The sequence below is a fragment of the Pocillopora damicornis genome, chromosome 4, assembly GCF_964200805.1.
Source record: "Pocillopora damicornis chromosome 4, jaPocDami1.2, whole genome shotgun sequence".
NCBI lineage: Eukaryota > Metazoa > Cnidaria > Anthozoa > Scleractinia > Pocilloporidae > Pocillopora > Pocillopora damicornis.
Genome location: NC_142673.1, coordinates 17,367,653 through 17,389,972, shown reverse-complemented (window position 1 = coordinate 17,389,972; position 22,320 = coordinate 17,367,653). Strand labels below are relative to the sequence as shown.

Genomic DNA, 22,320 nt, shown 5'->3' with positions numbered 1-22,320 from the left:
CAAAGCTGTCTACATTATTTAGCTTCCAGATTTAACTAAGTATTCAATTATTCGTTTACTGCCATTTCTTTTACACTTTTATTTTCAGATATGTAGTAAGAGTCTAGTACAAAGAACGGGAAGTTTTGGTATTATAAAAAGTCGCCAACATTTAACCTTCGTTTCGATTTACTTTCCGATGATTCAACTCGAGTTTCATTTACACTATAAAGCTTTTGACAAACATCGTACCTTGTTTGAAATTGTGAATACAAAGGTACATCTATTGTAATTAAAATTCAAGCCAGCTTTAAAATGAAAATAAAAATATTGTAAACCATTGTTATCACTTAACAGGAAACGAAAGTTTTTCACTCAACCTGTCCTCTTGAAAATATTGCCGGATTTTATCTTCTCAGATTGACCAAAGGAACTGAACTCAAAGGTAAGAAAAACTTGTAACGCAATACTATTACTGATTAAAACAAGAAACGAAGCTTCACATAGATAGTGTGTATAATCTGAAGCTCTTAACTGAGCCTAGTATATATCCTTTTGACGAGTTAACTCTTTCATTTGTGGTACATTGCCTTCCGGTTAAATTTTTCAAACCATACCCAAACAGAAATTATATCGCCCTTAATATCATCCAGACTTAACTCTGGCAAAGAACCCTTAAACAACCAAGGCATGAGCTTTTTTCGGAATAATTGAAATGGTTCCAAGGCTAGATCAGCAGGTAAAACGAGATTAAAAATTCTTCTTCAATACCTTGAGTTGCTTACAAAACAAAACGTCAGGAGGCTTCATTGCGGGAGTCAGGCATATCAGAAGTCCCTCGTTCCTTTCGCAAATTTCTCGCCCAGCTGTTTAGCAAGTGAGTACAAGCGTTTTATATGGAAGACTTCAAGATGAGAACAGAGGAGTCATATTTATTTGACGCTGCTAACTCAAACGTAACGAAACCTTTGAGTGACTCATTATACAGCGGTTAACTAGCCACAGTAGACAAAAGGCTTATAGTAATTTGATGGTTTCTCCTTCACTCACAGGAAAGTGTCAAGTAGAGTTAAACATGTCCTCTCTAATCTTGCTGACGCATTTAATACTTCTGGCTTCCCTTTTCGGAAACTCAGTCCTAATTCACATCATACGAGCAGATGACTCCCTGAAGACAACAATAAATTACTTGATCTTGAACCAAGCATGCGCTGATCTTTGGTTTACATTGATCGGGTGTATAGGCATAACTCTCCAAACAGACCAGCTGGGATATATATGGTTTCGAGGAAATTTTGCTACAATAACTTGTAGGTCCTTTCTCTCGATTTTGGTCATCCCATCTCTGTTTACCAGCTGGATTCTGGTAGCGATTGCTGTTGAGCGTTTTTATGCAGTCACTCAACCGTTGAGGCGCTCGCCTCTATCTCAGCACTTAAGGAAAACATTGGTGTTTATGTGGATTTGGTCTCTTGCCGGCTCGACAAATGTCCTTGTAAATGGAATGCTCTTTAAAGCCGAGCCAAACTATTACTGCACTGTTTCCGATAAGTGGATAATACCTCGCTCCATTTCAGCCATAGTAAATGTATTCATTCCTGTAATAATAATAGCAGTTCTCTACACTATAGTTTGTCGAACACTGTGGTCTCGTGAGATACCAGGAGAGGGAACCAACAAGAATCAAGGGCAAAACAGTGCGACAAAGATAGCAAGACGAGTTTCCATCATGATGATTGTTATTGTTGTTTTGTACATAGTTTGCTGTTTTCCTTACGACGTAAACCTCGCTTTAACATCTTTAGGCTTCGTAGAAGTAAAATCTAACGCTGACAGATTTCTTATCATGATAGCAATTACCTACAGTAGTATCAATCCTTACATTTATCTTACCTTTAATCAAAAATTTCGACATGCCTTTAAGAAAAGTCTTCCGAACTGTTTCCGAAGAGTCAATATTCTCCGCGTTCCTCCTTTTCGATCCCAAAGCGTAGAATTGGAACAAATATCAAAAACAGAGCAGGCGCCTGAAATGGAACGTGTGGGCCGTTATTAAATGCACGAGGGGTAAATATAATTAAATAACGCAACCAAAATATTGCAATGAACGTATGTAGATGACTTCCAGAGCCAAGATTACTAGCATGTAAAAGCTTTGCAAAGAGTCATAATTCTTCTAGTCATGATATCATGTTACTAAGACTGTTAGTTCATCTTTGATAATTGGCGAGATTTTCAATATCCCGACTATGAAAACGAATCACACCACAATCATTGATGATTATATGATTTGGATTGCTCTTATGAGCAAATGAAATTACCTCGGCTCTTTTTATTAATCGAAAGTGAAAAGAAATTAAGACAAAAAAAAATGTATGAAAGCAAAATGCGATGAATAACGTGCTTTCCCATGCAACATGCACTGTTCTTAAAAAGAAGGCCAGAGAAAGGTAACAGTGACTTAATACACCTAACTCTAAACTGACTAAAGACCTACGACAATTCAGCAGAGAAAATATTTATCAAAATAAAATATAATTTATTCTTGATACCTTTATAACATATAAAGCCCCAGCGATTACTACTGTAGCGATATCTCAGTAATGTGGGCTAGTTAAAAAAGTTTCGTCTCGTTACTTTAGTAGAATCGAGTATCAAATTATTGAAGTGTAATTATATTGCTATGTATTGTCATATAATTCTGTACTTTTTAGTTCTATGTCAAATTGCGCAAGTGGAAACTGTAATAGCAACATCATAGAAAAACATTAAATTCAAAAGCGGAAACCTCCATTCCTAGATCCATCATGTTTCTCAATTCGAGCAGGACATACACGCATCATTTCTTGAGGCCTTGTCATTCCTTTTTAAAAACAATTCACAGTCTGCTCGAGGCCGTGACTTTTATAATCTTCTTACAAAAACACGCACCGCTTGTCGAATATCTTATGCGTACATTGACGACCTGTTCCCATTGCTGAGTGAAAAGACATGAATGAAGAACTGCAGGCGTCTTCGCCAAATACTTCGAAATTTCTGTACTTTCTTAATTTATCCTCTAAGCACAAACTTGACAAAGGAAACTGATCGCAAAATAAACATTGACTGCAGCTAGATAGCTATGGCAGTTATATAAGGTGGTAAAGGTTGAATCAGATGGGGAAAATCTAAGCGAAGTATTGGCCTTTTGTTTCATATAAGATGAGTAATTCAAAGTTGCTGAACGCTTTACCTTTCTTTGGCCATACATATTCATTATCAATTGGAGAACTCAAAATATTCTACCGTTCGTTGTAGCTTACAAATTCCCTATTAGTGCGAAATTGGCTCGGAAGGAAACTTTATTTCTTAATCAAAAAAAAAAAGAACGTGATGAGCTGGAGACACTTACAAGTGTTAGACAAACTCTGACAAGGATTACCAAAGGGGTAAAATGACAGTTTAAGAAAATTTTTTTGTGAGAAGTCTACTTGTTATTATAGTAAGGTTTGAGCACGAAAGAGGATATTACATGGCCTTACGGGAATACGAATTCTATCTTCGATAGTTCGGGGTGTTAGTAATTATATTGAGTGAGAGACATCGGATCTTATTTCAGAGACAGGAGAGATTTGGTATTTCACCAATCTATATACTCATATCAAAAAACTCAGTAATTCATGTTCTAGATGAGCTAAACAAATTCAACATTTCTCGCACGAAGACAGGTGTTAGAGCGGCAAATTGTCAAGAACTAATTTTCTTATTAAAATGTTTTGCAAAATATCTCTCAAACATCTTGCGCGCTCATTGGCTAGCTTTTGTCATGTATAAGAGTACAGGAGGACACAAATTATAAGAGCTGTCAACGATAGTAGATCAAGGAATAATTTTCCCAAACATCTCCCGAAAATTTTTCTCATCATAATATTTAAGTGCGGTGAAACCCCCAATGAAAGATCGCAAATAGCTGTTGTTCGAGATAGGTTGTTCATCGGCTGGAAAATACTTTATTGTACTGAGAAACAGATGTCAGACTAAGGTAAGTAAAGGTGATAGCAACTTACTGTTGCTGACTAACTTGCCTTCATCTTTAAAATAGCAAAGAAAAAAAAAGAAAAGGGAAACAGATAAATTTTATTCAGAGTTCGATTTTTATCTATTAAAGTTCTATACCCAGTTCATCGCTTTGTTTTTACTCAACGTTTACGTGACTGAATGAAATGTGTTTCACATTCTCTCTTTAATTCAAAAGACCTGATGAAAGGCGACACAATCGCGATATTTCAAAAAGCTCTAGGATTGATTGCTTGAGGGTAAGGAAAAAGCCAAATAATCTTGTCTCGTGAAATCGAAGTGTGGGTTATAATGTGTGGCAACAATATCAATTTCTTAACAGTTAAACCATACACTTTCCGCAAATGCACTGCATGCAGATATTGGCTCCTACGTGTCATTCTAAACAAGATAATTAAGTCGGCTTTTTGTGCACTAACTACATATAAATCATGACCTAGCCGCGCAACAAAGCAAAAGTTAAGGAAAATAATTCAGTACAACTCCCTGAAAGAAAGAAAGAAAGGAAGTCAGATAAGTTGCGACCGAAAAAAAAGGGGGGGGGCAGGGGGGGCGGTTGTAAGACGCAAATTCAACTCGTTGTAGCCAATTATTTACGAACTAAAGGATTTAATTTTTATTGTCATTTATTTTTATGTACAGAGAATTGTGTTGGAAACTTAACATGTAATAACATTTTTTGCATGTTCCAGGAAAGCAACAATACATTTAGTCTCAAGTCCCTCTCACACGAGGCAATGGCAGGTAATATGTAAAGGAAACTTGGTTTGGTCACTGGGAAAACTGAAAAATATAGTTAAATGAAGTTACTTCTTCCTATGTTGAGTGCTGGTTTTTTTCTTTTTAAATAAATCGCAACCAAACGAAGGTAAAACTAGAGTATAGCAGGCTTTTCAAAACCCAACGAGAATCTAACTTAAGACAATAACGAACAACAAATGGCAATATGTAAAACGCTAATTTCTTTTGCAGATGACAAATTTTCATTTCTCGTCTTGCCAGAAAATAACACAAGTACCATGAAAGCAACACATTATCACGTTACCCCGTTAATCTACTTTGTCTACGTCTTCACATTTGTTTTGTCTCTGGTGGGTAACTCGGTCATCATTCACATCATACGAAAAGATCGCGCCATGAGAACCACCACAAATTGGTTAATACTCAGCCAAGCGTGCGTCGATCTCTACTTAACAATGATAAATTTATTGCACGTTTTTGTCCCCTTTCATGATTTTAAGACGCTAACTCATCTTTGGATTGGTGGAGTCTTTGGACAAATCACATGCAAGTCCTTTTTGGCAAGTGTGGTTATTTCACCGGTCTTTACAGGGTGGATCCTGGTACCTATAGCTGTCGAACGCTTCTACGCAGTCATAAGACCTTTCAAATCATCGCCAATTTCTCAGCACTTGAAGAAAACTATCATGTCAGCGTACACTTGGTCTGTCGCTTGTTCAGTAAACGTCATGGTGAATGGAGTCGTCGTAGAAATCAACAAATACCATTACTGTGGTTTGCCATCTGGAGTGACACGTATTGACATAATTTTGAGCACTTTCAACATCTCCATAATTCTGCTCATCATAATGGTCCTCTACACGGTCGTCTGCCATAAACTTTGGTCGCGTGGAGTCCCAATAGAGGGTATCAATCAAAATCAAAGACACGTTGAATCAAACAAGAAAACAGCAAAAAAAGTAACTTCGATGATGATTACTGTTGTTGTCTTATACATACTCTGTTGGTTTCCACTTGGTGTATTGCTGATTCTGAATTACCATGGTATTGTACACATAAGTTTAAACGTATATTTCTTCGTTACATGGTTAACGGTTGCGTTCAGTGGTACTAATCCCTATGTTTATTTTGCCTTTGCTCAAACATTCAGGCAGGCGTTTAAAAGGAAGTTTGATAATTTCTATAGAAAATGCAAGATTGACAGTGTTCTTCATTGCTCTAACGTTCGGTCCGAAAGGGTCGACTTAGAGTCGATCGAAAGGCGTAATTAAGGCATTTCACCCTCAGAGTAACTGGCCGCTCCACCGCAAGAAACGATCCCTTGGTTTATAGAAATTTAATTTTTTTTGATTCATCAAACTTTTTTCACGATTGACATGCATATTAATTCCTTACTTTACCACTTTGCATTGCGGCGTCAAAAGGCCACGTTGTTGTTTGCCGTTTTCTGACTGAGTTGGTAACACGTGAAATCAAACAGATTTCGTTGTACATTGTTGTAATTTCAAGCGAAAAAGGTGTTGTTTAGAACGTGGCTTACAACTGTAAATAACAAAGTTGTACATGTAGCTTTTATTTTGAAGACATTGTTTCAAATCGGATGTATAGAGGGTGTAATTTTTAAAAGAAACTGTGGGGGATACAACAAGATAGTTTGGTTTTATCAACTGAGTTGAGAATACCAATTGGCCACCCTAGAGAGATTCAAAGCTGACGTTTCGAGCGTTAGCCCTTCGTCAGAGAACAAATCAGATATGCAGAGAATTTGTGTTTCATTCAATTTCTCGTAGATTAAAAGTTTCGTTCTCTAACATCGAGGGGGTGATACAACGTTATTTAAATAGCGAGTTTTGAGCACCTATATTTTCTCTTATGAGAAGCTGTTCAAGGCTGTGCTTTTGTATTGTATGTATATTTCGAAAAAAGGAACTCTGAATCGAAATGCTTCATGCAGTATGATTTTTACAGAGCTCACACGCCATACAGCTACACAAAAAAGATAATGGGAAAACAAGGTGATTAGTTTGTAAATAAACAAATAGAAATTATCAAACAAACCCACTAAGAAAAACAACATCTAGTAAAAGTGGAACGGCCTGTACTACAGAATGTACATACTCAGTACCAACTGTTTTATACTCAAGATCCAACTATTCATGACTGCCCGGTCTTAAAATGTGATATATTTAAGATTTAGAGGTTTTTTCCTATGTAAATAAATTTCAAATTTTAAAAGGGTTACGTCAATGCTTAATTGCTTGACACCATTGCAGTTTTACCTACACCCTGCAATCTTTGACATCATAGCTAATAGTAATGTAACAATGGTTAACATTAGAAATATAAAATTTGAAGAAGAGGAAGTCTTGATGATCGCAATTGTGTTATCAAGTTTCTTCTTAATAAGACATTCGAAAAACATCATAATTTGTTTTCGTAAAACTGCAAAGCATCCTTCATTCATTGTATGCAAAAAACACGCCTACTTTACCGTATGTGGCTAATAAAATACGTTCTACCTGCGTTTTTAACAATTTTTCATTTCAGGCAGACTTTTTCGAGTGGAATTCGACAACATATAAGTTACAACTGCTACATTAATTGTTTAAACGTTTATTCCAGTAATCAAAGAGTTATTTCTACCCAAAACGGCCAGATTCGAAAGGTTGCGTAACCCCAATTCTTCTCTATTTGGGGTTCAACAGTTAATCATTGTAACAAAAGTTGCATATTAGCCTGTAATGCACGAACACACCCTATAAAGAGGACATTAGGATGACGCTTCAGCTTGGTTTTATAAAGAAATTTCTTTCATCAAGATACAGATCTAAGTTTTAATGAGCCTTGTGAGCCACAGATTGTCTCACTGAATTTTAGAAAGAGAGGAAATCTCAACCAAGAATCAGCAATACACATAGCGAAAAGCTGTGGTTTTGCTTAAAAAGAAGGTGTAGCAATCTTTTTAATTTAGCACACACTAGAGTGGCTTTAAAATCAAGCCACTTACAAGCTAACCATAGCTTTCGTTTATTCTGCCCACTACAACTTATTTTCCTTTTTTTCGCCCCCCGATCTTTAAGAGCTTACAGCTGTAACGAGAAAAAAGAAAACACATCAATGAGTGGGAAATAAAAGAGCGTAGAAAGAAGATTTTCCATGTAAGGAGTTTCAAAAACGTGTGCGTTTCTGATGAGTATTGGAAGAACTAAAAAGTTTTTATACATCAAGTATGCTTTGAAATCAAAAGGATCTGTTTAAGCCCCCCAAAAAAAGGGCCATTTCGGAGAGTAAAATATAGTCCTATTTTGGGAGCTGATTTGGACCCTCTGGAAGTAGTTTTTTTGGCCTCAGCAAAATGGGGCAGAAATGGCCTTGTATGGGGCAGCCGAAACGACTTCATTACGGGGCTGTTTTGGGAAAATGAGGGGTAGTTTTGGTTTGTAAAGCAAAAAATAATAAGCTGAAATAATTACATAAAAATCCCTTAAATGGCGATTAATAGTTATATACATAGGAAACATAATTTGTTGTAAAAATTATGCATTCTCCAACAGTAACCTTTTTCGGCAAGCTAAAAAAATAAATATGCATAAAACAGCTGTGAAAGGGCTATAAGCCTGTAGCCCTCTCCTCTCCTTCAGTGGTGTCTAAGGGGTGCTTGAATCACTGAAGTTTCTTCATCCGATTCATTATTTTTATTTCAACTGAGCCCTGAGACGGGGAGCAAGAACAAGCATTGAAAACAGTTTGAAACTACCAAAAAAACATACCCATCGGTGAAAAACGTTTGTACATTTGTGGTACATTTGTAAAATGAAGAGGAAATACATCAATGTTAACCATGCAAAGTCATTGTCATAAGTTTTATACCAAAGGGGACTGGTAGCATTATTCAAAAAGTAAATTCTGATATTGTAAGATTCTTCAATTCTGTTGTTGTTTAACAACAACAGAACTGAAGAATGGGATTATCAAATGATTTTTTGGCACTGTAGAGCAATTTGTGTGTTTTTGTGCGTACTTTCATCATAAGAAAAAATACATTTTTGGAAAGTCCAGAACATTAAAAATGGAATCCATCCAACTAGAAAGTATTTTCATATGGAGAGAGTATATAACCTGCAAATCACACCATGTAGCTTTACATATCAGTTGTTGCAAGTTCTCTCTAAAGCACTGGGAGAATAAGATGTCTTAAAAAAAACTATCCAGGTCCCTGATGTTTCCAAGATTTTCTTCTCCCCCAAGCAGGGATACTTTCTCAGAATAGGTTTGGTAATGTACACTCTTTTTGCCTCAGTAGGGTGCCTCGTGTGATTAAGGATTGCAGTACACACTCTGATTTTAACTGCTATGTAATTACTCAAATTAGATTCATTAAAAAAATTTAACTACCTTATAATTACAACAGCATGATTAATTTCTACTCTAAAAAGATCTTTAACCCTCACTATTGGTAATTCTTGTCATTAATGTAAATAAAGCTGATTAGCTGAATCAGTGGTATGAATTTCATTATTATAATAATAATTTGCCATGATCATAACTCAACTTAAAGGTCTCCCACCCACATTTTGCCTCTAGCATCAAATAAACTGGCTCAAAATATAGCGAGTTTTGCACTGATTAAATTACTTAACTGATTTTTTCTGTGTGGATTCCAATTCTTTTTATTAAATGAAAATTTTTCAATATTTAATAATCTAAATTGTAGTTTATTGAAGGTGACCTCCATCTGAGAAAGTGTGCAGGTTATGATAACAACTGCACATCCATTGAGTGTTCAGATGCTAACTTAACTGCTGTATATGGTATAAATCATTGTTCCATTTTAAACCAGTCTTGTTATTGTCATTTGATTGGAGGTCATCCTGGTGATGCAAAGAATAGGTGTTCACCTATTTGAAACCAGGAAATATCTTAAGTGTGCAATTAAAGAGCAAAGTTGCTTCCCATTAGACCAGCTCAATCTATGGATCTGGACAGCACTTGGACTTAAGATATTCTGAATCTTTTTATAGCCAATCACCTATTGCAGCTCAAACTCTGGAATCCATAGCAAACTCACATAAACAGAAAGGTGATTATTTGTGTTGAAGTTGAAAATATTTGCAAACTACTTTGATTTTAATTGTACTGTGGCATCATTGGAAAATATAAGTGGAGTAATGCAAAATCAAATTTCAACTAGTGTTAAAAAAAACTTTTACCAACAATTTAGTTGTTCTCATATGCTTTTTGTTTTATATTAAGTGTCTCAAATGTGGTGCCTTGGAAGATTTCTTCCCTTGTTGATTGGTGCTCATGTGCCATGTGGGTGAAAAGTGGTAATTGTACATCTTGTTCTTAAAAATTATGGATGCAGTATTTTCACCAGCCATTATAAACGGCCAACAAAGCTGCATTCATCAAAGACCTTTTGGAAGACCACTACACTAGATTTGTGCAGATGTACCCAAAGCCATCTCTAATCCCTAGAATGCACTACATGATTCATTACCCCAGGACAATGTTAAGGTATGTAGGTCTTGACCAGAATAGTTCACATCCCTTATACAAACTGTATATTAGTTCAGCAATATCCTATAAACTTGAGTCTTGGTTCTAAGAAATCACTGATAATTTGATTTGCCTGCCACTTTCTTAAATTCTTTCTTTTGGACTTGGACCAATGGTGCTTACACCATGTAGGAGATTTGAGGCCAAGAATAAAAAACTGAAACGTCTTGCTTCAACGAATATCCCATAGACTTTAGCTAACCTACACCAATTAAGGCAACCTTTATTGAAAAACCTGAGGAAATTGGTCAAAGCAGTTTTGCTTCCTTGATCAGGCTATGATTATTCTTTTGTCTGTTGTTGATGTATCTGTCAAATACTAAATGTATTGTCAAATATCCTGTATTATGTGTAAAGCTTTTATATACATGAACATTATAACAAGGTTTTGTTAAGCCATAAATTTTCTGTGATCATTTCAATTCCCACCCCACTGAGACAATTTGCAAATTTGAATTGTTTGTCCTTGAGGAGTTAAAAGAGAAGCCTAAGTCACAGGCTACTTTCAGCAAGTGCATGCATGACTGGATTCAGCTAGAGAAGATGGTATTGTATACGAGTGTGTGGTCTTTCAGGTTTTTCTATTGATTGTTTGAGTGATTCACTCGTTCATTTAATGGGAACCTTGCTGTGTATGAGTAAGGATTTGTTCCACTAAACTCGTTTTTTAGTGGAACAAATTCTTGTATTTATTTGGCATTTAGTTGCAGGTTCAGGCACTCATTGAAAAATCAACTTGGAAATTGCTTCAAGTTATGCAAGGCTTGGAATGTTCCCCACTGCCCTAATTTTTTCGATCCTGGAGTGTAGACATGAACCAGTGATGAAACAAAAAATACCTAGATGGAAGTTCACAATGCACGCTAGCAATGTCTAAGATAAATGAACACGTGCTGTGTGGTACAATGTTCTTGAGCAATATTTATTTAAAGGGGTATTAAATATATATCAATAATATATGCCACAAAATGATTGAGTTTTTATCTCATGGTAAAATATTAATTAAGCTGATAGATGGTACTAAGTGTTACAATATGTCATGTAAATGCCAATCAAACTTAATCCATGTATCCATGTATATACATTGAATAGCATATATCATGTATCACTTGTATTGAGCTTATGTCAGTAAAGCAAATGTAGACCCAGCAATCTTGTTAGTATTGAAACACTTACAGCCGTAGGAACTTTTAGATCAGCTCAAAACTATCTAAAATTAGGATCATTAGCAACATATAAAAGGCAACATGAGCATCAAAACTACGAAACAACATTAATTGTTTACAGAGAGAACATGGGTTATTAGGAACATTTGCATTCCCTTAACTCCCCACAAAAAAAAAAACAAAACAAAACAAAACAAAACAAAAAAAAACTAATAAACTCAAGATACTTATCAATAGACAGATACAGTGTACCTGACATTTTCAAGGCAACATAGCATATAGAAAACAAGAACTAATACCCCCTGGAACATTAAAAGGGGTGTATGGAGGCTTTGCCCCATTACAAATTTACCCCATCAAATTTAGTTTCCCCCACCTTTACCAGTTTGCCCCCACCACTTCCTTATGGAATACCACATTTCTTTTCCAAACAAATAATAGTAAATTCCATCTCAATTAACATAAGCTCTTGCTCTAACTAACACACTTTACTGTTCAAGCAGGCTTAAAGTCATACTGAAAGACTGACATCTATGAAGCAAGGGTGCATATGTTAAACTACATAGCTGATTGATTTTCAAGCATTTTAAATGACAAAACTTGAGAAGAAACAAGTTTAAAAACTTGGGGCGAGCCAGTATAGGCAGGAGTAAACTTGCTATATTTGCTGGGGCAAACTCTTTGTGGTAGGGGGTGACATGATAGAGGGCACACAACAATAACCAAACTTCAGATTCCTTAAAATGTTATTCCATCCACTGTACCAGCAAAGAAGGGTGACACATCAAAGCATATAATTGTACATTAGTCTCAGCCTAAATGTTTTTTTTTGTTGTTTTTGCCACAAAGCAGTTATAAAAGCTGTGCTAAAGAAATCAACTGCCAGTGGATACAAAATACCAATTAAACCTGGATTATGGATATTACAAATGTCAAAATTCAGTTACCTTTTCTAAGCTTCTGGATGCTCCATATGTGGAATTTGAGTGGACTTGTTAGGCTTGTTCTTCCTGGCACTTCTTGGAAAACACCCAAATCCTGAGCCATTTTTATTTGAATAATCCCTGTAGAGCTCCATTCTTAATTATGTTCTCAGTTCTCTGATAAAAGAAAACAATGAGAAAATAACAAATGACGCGTGGGACTAAGGCTTTGTTTTAATAAAAGTATTGGATTAACTTTACTTTAAGCAAATATATATACACATGTGTGTGTGTGTACATACATACATATACATATATATATATAGTGCATGCTCACTAGTTTTTCTAGTTTGAGCACTCTGGCATGGCTTAGATGATCCCACATATGTGAGATCACTTGAGGTGGCTATATAGTCTTTCCTCCATCCTAGCATCAGCACTGCACTGATGAGGCCCAGAAGGCCGAAACAGTACTGTCTGCAGTTAGTTATATATATATATATATATATATGTACATATAAGCACACACACACACGCACGCACACTCACATGAAGCGTAGTCCCACCTATGTGGCAAGCTGCTGCTCCCGTACTAGCTGTTATAAAGGTACTCTGAGGTGGTAACATTGTTATCAAACGTTTCAAGAGATATGACTTATATGACTTGCCAGTTCCGGCACTACCAGTAAAAAACACACACTTTCCAGCTCTTATGGCGTTTATCACTGCCCTTTGTTCAGGTATAAGATTCATTTGAAAAGAACTCAAAGACCTGAGACGTCTTCTTCCCGGTCCGCTGTGTTCGTCGTTTCCACAATTCGAATCGCTTTTTCTACCTGTAGTTTTAATTCGCTTCGGTGTCACACCGTTCTTATCTTCCAGAGGTCTTTTCTTGCGACCCACTGTGAAATCGTTGTCTGTAAGAGGGCTTATGTTTCCATCCGACCGCACTTTATCACTGAGAAGCCGTCTTCTGTTACTTGCAATTCCATTTTGTTTACTTTGAGCAAGTTTCAATGACAGACATTTTAAAAACGTCGCAAGCTGATTTGGTGGACAATGCGAAAACATTATTTGAATCTTCTGTGTTAGAAGTTTGATGGTAGCCTTCCCTTCCTGTAACAACCGTTTGTGAATGGTTAATTCCTTCAGGAAAAGTCTTTCCCAACAAAGTTTGACTACTAGTCAGTGACTTACAATTCGGAGAGCGATGTCGCGAAATTCATTTCGACCCAAGACAACTGTAACACTCTTGAAGGTTCGCCGTTTCGTGACCACACCATTGGAATTGAGGTTTTCCACTGTCAACAGCATTCTAACTCGCTAGCTTCCATCACTATATCGAAATGAAAGTTTAAAAAGTTTGAAAGAAATGGATGCTTTAATCGAAAGGAATCCGTCGTCTCTTTCATCTTTAAATTTTGGTGTCCCAAGACATCGACCAATCACATACAAAGGGTAAGTAGTCTCCAGTCCCCTTTGTCGGGGTCTAAAAACCGGCTAAATTTAGCAAGAATGTCACAAACAATTCCATATTCTATCGTCCTAACTTCGGTCTATTCCGGTGATTTGGACCTCCAGATTATTCAAAGAACCTCTCTTGAATACCCCTGTATTGATTCATCTGCGCAGCGAAGTGTGGAAGCTTGCATACCCTAGTTCTTCTTTCGTTGGCTTTCCCAAGTATAGCCTTTCTTTGCAATGCCTTGTAGCGCTCTGCTATTCTTAGCCTGCAGAGCAGAGGAAGGCGGGAATGGCCAGAATACTATTGACCCACTCCATCCGGAATCCCCTCTCCTCCCTTCTGACTTTTTCCCCATTGTTTCGGTTTTTATTTTCCCAATACCCTCCAAAAGTATAAATGATAGTAAAACAATTTATGTTCTGAAGCATGATTGTGTTTTTGGGCCCTTCTCAGTGGCATTATAACCTTCGCCTGACGGAAAGGGCTAAAATGACTCTGAGTCGGGCACAAAACATAGTTATGCCCAAGAACATAAACTTTGTATTATTTCATTGTAAAGGAACGTTTGGACCTGACTGTTATCTGAGAAGAAGGCTGGAGATACGTCGGACACTCCGAACTTTCAAATGTGCTCTTAGTCTCATCAGAGAATGAATGTGGACATTTAGATTCCTTCCAAGGGATTCGACTGCCGTTTGTCAATGCGTAGATGTGAATTGGTCACTCATTAAGTGAGTGCTTATTTATTACAAACTGCACGAGAAAAATCATGTTAGTACGTATTAATAACATACATGAAAAAATACGAGATAGCTTATCATAATTGTGGAGAAGCAAAGCGCGCACACCAAGTGAAAAAATCATTTATTCAAACCGTGCGTTCGGTCGGTCAAAAAAACTGCGTACGATCAAAACAATAATATACAATGATACTTTCACATCTTTAGGGCACAAAAAGTTCAAATTTCGGTTAAACAGTTCAAGGAATTGTTCAGTTTGTGTCCGAATCACTTTCAATGAAATGGAATCGTCGTTTGCGATGTTTAATCATGTTTGCTTTTAATTTCGGCGTAAGATCGCTCGGGCAAAGTGTTAAGCCGGGTCTGCTCGTAATTTTCAATTTCCTCGGCAATTCCCCTCTCTAAACATTACTTTTTCCAAACCGATAACTAAAGAGTAGTGCTTTTTACAGTGTTTTCGTTGTTAGAGCCCTCTCTCCCCCCTCTCTCTCTCCCTCTCTCCCCCCTCTCTCTTCCCCTCTCTCCCCCTCTCTCCCCCCTCTCTCTCCCCCCCTCTCTCCCCCCTCTCTCCCCCTCTCTCCCCCCTCTCTCTCCCCCTCTCTCCCCCCTCTCTCTCCTCCTCTCTCTTAAGGTAAAGTAAGTTTATTTTTGTTTCTAATTACTCAGACCACACAGACAATGGACCACGAAATAACTACGCGTGAGTTTTTATTCAGAAAAATAAGCACTTTTTTCCTTTCTTTTAACTAAACTTATGCGTTATTTTCGTTCTTTTTGAGTTTAAGGCTCTTTTTGTTTTACAAAAATGAAAACATCAGTTACACAGTGTCCCACCCCAACTTACCCAGCCAAAAAAATCACTCTTGCATGCATTGCAAGCCTATGATTTTACTGTTTGTCCAGTCCACTGTTTCTTCTTTTAACTTTGTTTGTTGAGATTATATTGAGCACTGTTTTTTTTTTTCTCTGCTATGTTTGGTATTTTTGTTTAGTTAAATCTTGTGCATAGCTCGTTCTCTCCTCCGATGAAATATTTCATTCAAATCTTGTACAATGCTTTTCTCGTCTCTGTTTGTCTAAGTTAATATCTACCTTATTGTTTGTTTCAATTTAAATTTGTTTCCCATATTTGAATCTAGCCCTCCGTTCTTTTCCTTAACCCTCTAACTCCCATGACTGACCAAGACAGAATTTCTCCTTACAATATCAACACAGAATCAAGCAGGCAAGTGAGGAGAATAAAGAACAAAACTCAATTAGAGAACTACAAGTTGATCCAATACCAAATTCTCCAAATTGAAATCATGAATATTTTATGGCAGACAATAGGGAGGATTACTAATGAGATCTTGGGAGTTAAAGGGTTTACTCTTTCTGGCTGATTGTCACGTTCATATCCTACGAACTGTTTGCACCCTTCTGTTTAGCGTAAGTATCTTGCCCAATGTTTTCTCCTAATTTTATCTCAATAATGCGCTCACCGTTTCTCTTCTTCTCAATTTGTTAATACTTTTCTTTTAGTATATTACACTCTGTTTGTTCTCTTCTCCATTTAACTTTTAGATTAATATGTAGCGCCCTGTTCCCAACAATGTTTGATTTTTGCAGTAATTCTCAACCATTTTTCTCTTCTCTGTCTGATTTTTACATTACTACCTCCTCTTTTCTATTTGATTGTTTCTTCAGTATCTCGGATCTTTTTGTTCCATTTTCTGTTAGTTTGTTATGTTATCATTTCCTGCACCTGTGAACAGTCTTAATCACTCTTTAATGATCACGTGTGCGTGCAGCGGGAGAATTAAAAACAGAATTATAATGATTTAAATCCAGGATTAACTTTGAGTTCTGAAGAAACTTTGCCACATTCTCACATTTTCATACATTAAGCTAATTTCCTGCGTTCAGTTTTCCCATCCTAATTTATTGTAGATCCCTATTGTTAGTATACTTAATAGATCAAACGACTTAGTTGCAGGTTTCATAATCACCATCATCACAAAAGCACGCAAAATCTACTACTTGACTGAAAAAAATTAAAAATGTCTTCGCAAAGTAATACCAGTGTCCATTGAACGACGATGTTTAGGAAGAAGAATCTTTGTGTAGGATCAGTAGTCACTCTGTTTCTTCTCCGCCTCGTTGTTGTCCTCCTCGAGTCCTTCTTTCCTGAAAAAAACATTATACATTTGTCACTATTTCAGCTTTAAAGTAAACGGACCAGATTTCCAATCAAAGAAATTATTTTCTTCTTCAATTCCATTGGCTATGATTGTCCAAATTTGTCGAACATACCATGCTTGATACGAAAGTGACCTTAAGATTGTCAATTTATTGTTTTTTTTGTTGATTTTTCACAAATAAAGTTAACTTTTCAGCTTCTCAAGTTACGTTCATCGTCATAACGTGTATGTAGTATCGCATCGACTTTGACTAATTATTTCCTTTTCCATTGCATACAAAAGAAACGCTAATTTAAAGCCAATTTTGGAAAGCCTTCTGTGAAGAAATCCTGGCTCCGAACGCTAGATAAAATCAAGTTCTTTTTCCTGGCATTTTATGGATGAGAGACAAAGACAAAAACAAACAAAAAAATTACGACAACTGAGTGAAGTGAATAAGTTAAGTGTGCTTATCGGTTTATCGTAGAAAATTGCTCATTCTAATCAGACTTACCCTTTTTTCATAAAATCAAATGTCACGTTATCCCCCATCAACACAAACGGAGCCCATTGGGAAGGTTTGGAAAAGCCATTACTTCTCAACCATTGAACGGCCTGGTGAAGAGATTCACTGGCACTTTCTCCACGCACAAGGTGTCTATAGAAATGTTTCATGAGCTTCGCCGTTGCTTTGTCTTCTATAGCCCACGATGCTACCAACACTGAACGTGCACCAGATGCTAAGAATGCTCGAGCGATTCCAATAACTCCTTCTTTTTTAATCAATCCACGCCCACTGTGACAACAGCTGAGTACAACCAGTTTAGCTCGCACTTGAACTCCTTCAATGTCGGACATTGTCAGGAGGTAGTCTTCCTCTTGTGGAGTACTGTTAATAGTACATTGAGGAGAGAGGGCAATCTCTCCTCTTTCAGGATTTCCATGTGCAGCAAGATGTATCAGACTGACTGAAGGTATTGCTTGAAGAACCGCCTGCCTTGTTGCGCGACTTCCCAATAAAGGCTGAACACCCAGCAGTTGACCAACCATCTCTGCTTCCTTACTTGCACAGAACAATGGTATAACATCAATAAGACGTCCATTATATTCCACTTTGCCAACCGTAGGATCACCCACGACCAGTCCGCCAGTTTGACTGTGATAGTCTGCTGGACATTCTTGAATGAGCCGGAGAGTTGTCAGTGAAGGGACGATGCGAATTCTGTACTTCTCCGATAAATACTTTCCGGCTTGTTCATCACGCAAGGCAGCAAATGGGACTCGGTACGAAAATCGATCCGGTACAATGATGATTTCGGGCTCTGTGAGTAAATCTTCCACAGGTGCGACGATCCATTCGTAGCACAAATGATGACTTTTTCCGGTATCTTTGGTTTCGTCACCTCGCAAATTTGCTTGGCTCTCATCATGAAGAGATGTCGTCACGTCGTCATTCAGTGATCGGTCTTCGCAGTTCCCCACGGGTAAAACACCAAAGCATTTGGCGCTCTTTTTGAAAACTCCCTCCACTTCGCAAACTTGCTCAGCAATAAGAGTGTCTATTTTCACTTCGTCTGTTCTTCGAAAGAAAATGTCTCCATTTGCTTTCAATACCCAGAGAAGAACTTGCCGAGCTTCATACGAAATGTACAAAAAAACACAGTTACTTTCTCTTTTCGCGATGTTTTCAATCCCTAACCACGATCGTGGATCAGCTGAGATGTGGCTTTCAGCGGAGTACTTGTCTGCCATGAGTTCTGAGAGGACTCTTGCTCGTCCCAGCTCCTCAACATAGAGAGCATCTCGAAAGTTTCCAGTACGGCAAAGTAGGTGAGTGAGTAACTTGTAGGGAAAAGTGCCGTGTTCCTCTAACAGAAAAATTTTAAATCCACTGTTTCCTTTCTGGAGAGTTCTGATTTGTTCATATTTTTCAATACCTTGGAGAATATATTTCATTGCCTCCGCAGCCTCGAACTGTGATATCTTTAACACTGAAATGAGGAGAAGACTTTTAAACTCAGCCATTTTGTTTCCAATTTGGCTGCTTATGGAACGAGTTTTCTGTAAATAATATGCTGCCTTATCATATTCACCAAACGATTGGGATAGACTTCCAACGTGTAGGTATAGTTGTACTTCGCACCTTCTATCGCCACATTCTCTGCTGACTGTAAGCGCCTTCTCACAAAGTTCTTTTGCCTTCTGACTGTCATTTACAGAATCAGAGACTCCTGCCAAATTTACAATAGCCATTGCTTCCAGTTCTCTGTCACCAATTGCAATACTGACGCCGACTGCTTTTTCCAAATGTTCTTTAGCCTGCAGATTATTATTAAGACTGCGGTACACCATTCCAAGTTCTAAGCATGCTGAACCTTCTCTTCTTCTGTCGCTAATTTCTATCGCGATGGCAAGTGCTTTCTCGTAATATTCTTTAGCATTCTGATATTGGCCAAGGAAATGAAACACATTTCCGAGGTTCCCGTATCTTGTTCCTTCTCCTTCTCTGTCGCCAATTTCTATCGCGATGGCAAGTGCTTTCTCGTGATATTCTTTAGCATTCTGATATTCCCCAAGGGAATGAAACACATTTCCGAGGTTCCCGTATCTTGTTCCTTCTCCTTCTCTGTCGCCAATTTCTATCGCGATGGCAAGTGCTTTCTCGTAATATTCTTTAGCATTCTGATATTCGCCAAGGGAATGAAACACATTTCCGAGGTTCCCGTATGTTGTTCCTTCTCCTTTTCTGTCGCCAATTTCTATCGCGATGGCAAGTGCTTTCTCGTGATATTCTTTAGCATTCTGATATTCGCCAAGGGAATAAAACACAGTTCCGAGGTTCCCGTATGTTGTTCCTTCTCCTTCTCTGTCGCCAATTTCTATCGCGATGGCAAGTGCTTTCTCGTGATACTCTTTAGCACTCTGATATTCGCCAAGGGAATGAAACACATTTCCGAGGTTCCCGTATGTTGTTCCTTCTCCTTCTCTGTCGCCAATTTCTATCGCGATGGCAAGTGCTTTCTCGTGATATTCTTTAGCATTCTGATATTCGCCAATGGAATCAAACACAGTTCCGAGGTTCCCGTATGTTGTTCCTTCTCCTTTTCTGTGGCCAATTTCTATCGCGATGGCAATTGCTTTCTCGTAATATTCTTTAGCATTCTGATATTCGCCAAGGGAATGAAACACAGTTCCGAGGTTCCCGTATCTTGCTCCTTCTCCTTCTCTGTCGCCAATTTCTATCGCGATGGCAAGTGCTTTCTCGTAATATTCTTTAGCATTCTGATATTCGCCAAGGGAATGAAACACATTTCCGAGGTTCCCGTATGTTGTTCCTTCTCCTTTTCTGTCGCCAATTTCTATCGCGATGGCAAGTGCTTTCTCGTGATATTCTTTAGCATTCTGATATTCGCCAAGGGAATGAAACACAGTTCCGAGGTTCCCGTATGTTGTTCCTTCTCCTTCTCTGTCGCCAATTTCTATCGCGATGGCAAGTGCTTTCTCGTGATATTCTTTAGCATTCTGATATTCGCCAAGGGAATGAAACACATTTCCGAGGTTCCCGTATGTTGTTCCTTCTACTTTTCTGTCGCCAATTTCTATCGCGATGGCAAGTGCTTTCTCGTAATATTCTTTAGCATTCTGATATTCGCCAAGGGAATGAAACACATTTCCGAGGTTCCCGTATGTTGTTCCTTCTCCTTTTCTGTGGCCAATTTCTATCGCGATGGCAATTGCTTTCTCGTAATATTCTTTAGTATTCTGATATTCTCCAAGGCTAGTACAGACATTTCCGAGTTTTCCATGAGCCAGTGCTTCTTTTATTTTGTGACCAATTGTTTTCATGATAGTGAGTGCGCCTTTAAAGAGTTGCTTTGCCTCTACAAACCGGCTTTGTGCTTTATATATGTCTCCCACTTCCATGATTAGTGTCCAAGCATGGTTAAATTTGTCAAGAAGTTTGGTGGCATGTCTTTCTGCATCTGTGTAACCAGAGATGGCGTAGTACGCATTGAATAGTACATCGGAGATTTCAAGGTGAATACCAGAGTCAAGGTTGTGAAGTAGGATCACACATTCATTACATAACTCAGTCGCTCGTAGGCCACGATCAGTGTTCAGAAGAAATATGACGACATTTAAACCTATCTGGACTGAGTTTAGGATTTTTGCAGCGTCACTCATAACGGCTCTCTCCTATTTGTTGTCGTAAGAAAGAATCAGCAAAAAAAGGAAGCTTAAGAAAAGGTAATACTGATAAATGTTCGAGTTTTTAAACATGACGAGGGAATTTTCCAAAAAGTTCGTAAGTGAAACACTGCTGCCCTTCAAAAACCAGGCACTAACTAAGCTCTGATTTCCGTTTTATATGTTTCAAAATCGAGGCAAATCAATATGTCTTGATCGATCTGGAGATATCCATCTACGTGACACACAGGCGGCCCCGAGCTCCAGCTGTGAGATGATCATCTTGCGCAAGAACAGTCGTGAATTACAAGAGTTTGTATGGGAATATTTACGACCGGAATATAAATTACGGAATATAAAATACGTTAAATTCTCAATAAAAATACGTCACTTTACTTCCACAGTGTATCACTTGTTATCTTTACTTTGATGAAAAGAAACCATTTTAGTGAGTTGTTCATTTCGAGGTTTTCTTATGTAGGTACAAAAACCTCGAAATGGAAAACTCGCGAAAATGGGTTCTTTTCATCAAAGAAAGTAGTCAGATAACAAGCAATATGCTGTGGAAGTAAGGTGAGGTATTTTTATTGAGTTTGACGTATTTTTTCATTCCTTAGAGCGGTGGTAAATATTCCCATACAAACTCTTATAATTTCGCCATGACCGTTATTGCGCAAGATTATCATCTCACAGCTGGAGCTTGGGCCGCCTGTGCATGACGTGGATCTAGTTTCGTTGCGTGGTGAAAAAAATTTGATGGACATAAATCCAACAAAAAAAAAATCACATTCTACAATTAAACGAAGTACAAAACTGTTCAGTTGAGCCCAGATGAAGATATTTGTGTAAGATTCGTGTTGGTATTTCCAACCGTTTGTCCCACAGAGATCAAGCCGACATGTCAGTCTTAGGAACTCGCTTAATTAATTTGAGATGAAGAAATTAGAACATGTAAGCGTTGCCAATGGTTAACCGCCCATCAATTATTTTGAAAAAACTATTTTTTGATTTAATACCGCATAAATTTGGGAAAAGAACAAAAATTCTACCCAACGTTTCAATTGTTTACAAAATGCTTTGTTATTTAGGCGAAGGAAAAAATTACAAACGCGTTACTTCAGTAACTGATATACCAACTTCTCCAAATTTTTTGTTTCGTTAAATAATAAAGTCAATTTCATTCATGAAAAATGAAACTAAGGTAGCAATACAAATGCAGAAATTAAAGAAAACGAACAGCTCACCTTTTGGAAACAGAACATGCCTTTTACATTGGTGCCTGATTGCTTGACTAATGAAAACAAAATTAAGAAAATGAAATGAAATGGGACTTTCCAAGACAAA

General features: G+C 37.6%; 4 protein-coding genes across 5 annotated transcripts; 2 read left to right on the top strand and 2 right to left on the bottom strand.

The window, feature by feature from the left end:
* Positions 1 to 64: 64 nt before the first annotated feature.
* On the bottom strand, positions 65 to 13,853 carry LOC149047057 (ATP-dependent DNA helicase PIF1-like). 2 transcript variants are annotated; one of them, XM_089205239.1, is made up of 3 exons: positions 12,991 to 13,853; positions 12,449 to 12,601; positions 65 to 2,006 (listed from the first exon to the last, which is right to left on the bottom strand). In XM_089205239.1, the coding sequence occupies exons 1-2, from the start codon at positions 13,493 to 13,495 to the stop codon at positions 12,594 to 12,596; spliced, it is 513 nt and encodes a 170-aa protein (XP_089061365.1). In that variant the 5' UTR covers positions 13,496 to 13,853; the 3' UTR covers positions 65 to 2,006; positions 12,449 to 12,593. The 2 variants fall into 2 exon arrangements, 1 of the variants encoding a protein (XP_089061365.1); XR_016186250.1 differs by lacking the exon at positions 65 to 2,006 and adding an exon at positions 7,374 to 7,865 and having other exon boundaries at positions 12,974 to 13,081.
* On the top strand, positions 1,010 to 2,867 carry LOC149047058 (QRFP-like peptide receptor). Its single transcript, XM_089205233.1, has one exon. It carries the CDS (start codon positions 1,010 to 1,012, stop codon positions 2,033 to 2,035), a length of 1,026 nt encoding a protein of 341 aa, XP_089061359.1. The 3' UTR covers positions 2,036 to 2,867.
* On the top strand, positions 3,271 to 7,298 carry LOC113680450 (RYamide receptor-like). Its single transcript, XM_089205234.1, has 3 exons — positions 3,271 to 4,000; positions 4,728 to 4,779; positions 5,038 to 7,298. The coding sequence occupies exons 2-3, from the start codon at positions 4,773 to 4,775 to the stop codon at positions 6,045 to 6,047; spliced, it is 1,017 nt and encodes a 338-aa protein (XP_089061360.1). The 5' UTR covers positions 3,271 to 4,000; positions 4,728 to 4,772; the 3' UTR covers positions 6,048 to 7,298.
* A 1,412-nt stretch (positions 13,854 to 15,265) lies between the features above and the next one.
* On the bottom strand, positions 15,266 to 20,977 carry LOC149047056 (uncharacterized). Its single transcript, XM_089203260.1, has 2 exons — positions 17,303 to 20,977; positions 15,266 to 16,795 (listed from the first exon to the last, which is right to left on the bottom strand). Exons 1-2 carry the CDS (start codon positions 20,971 to 20,973, stop codon positions 16,738 to 16,740), a joined length of 3,729 nt encoding a protein of 1,242 aa, XP_089059386.1. The 5' UTR covers positions 20,974 to 20,977; the 3' UTR covers positions 15,266 to 16,737.
* Between the last annotated feature and the right edge of the window lie 1,343 nt (positions 20,978 to 22,320).

Coding starts and splice junctions, on each gene's coding strand:
- LOC149047058 (XM_089205233.1), top strand. CDS start 1,010: ATGGTTTCTCCTTCACTCACAGGAAAGTGTCAAGTAGAGTTAAACATG.
- LOC149047056 (XM_089203260.1), bottom strand. CDS start 20,973: ATGAGTGACGCTGCAAAAATCCTAAACTCAGTCCAGATAGGTTTAAAT. Junction 16,796..17,302: donor TTTGATTTTATGAAAAAAGG/GTAAGTCTGATT, acceptor TGTTTTTTTCAG/GAAAGAAGGACTCGAGGAGG.
- LOC149047057 (XM_089205239.1), bottom strand. CDS start 13,495: ATGTTTTCGCATTGTCCACCAAATCAGCTTGCGACGTTTTTAAAATGT.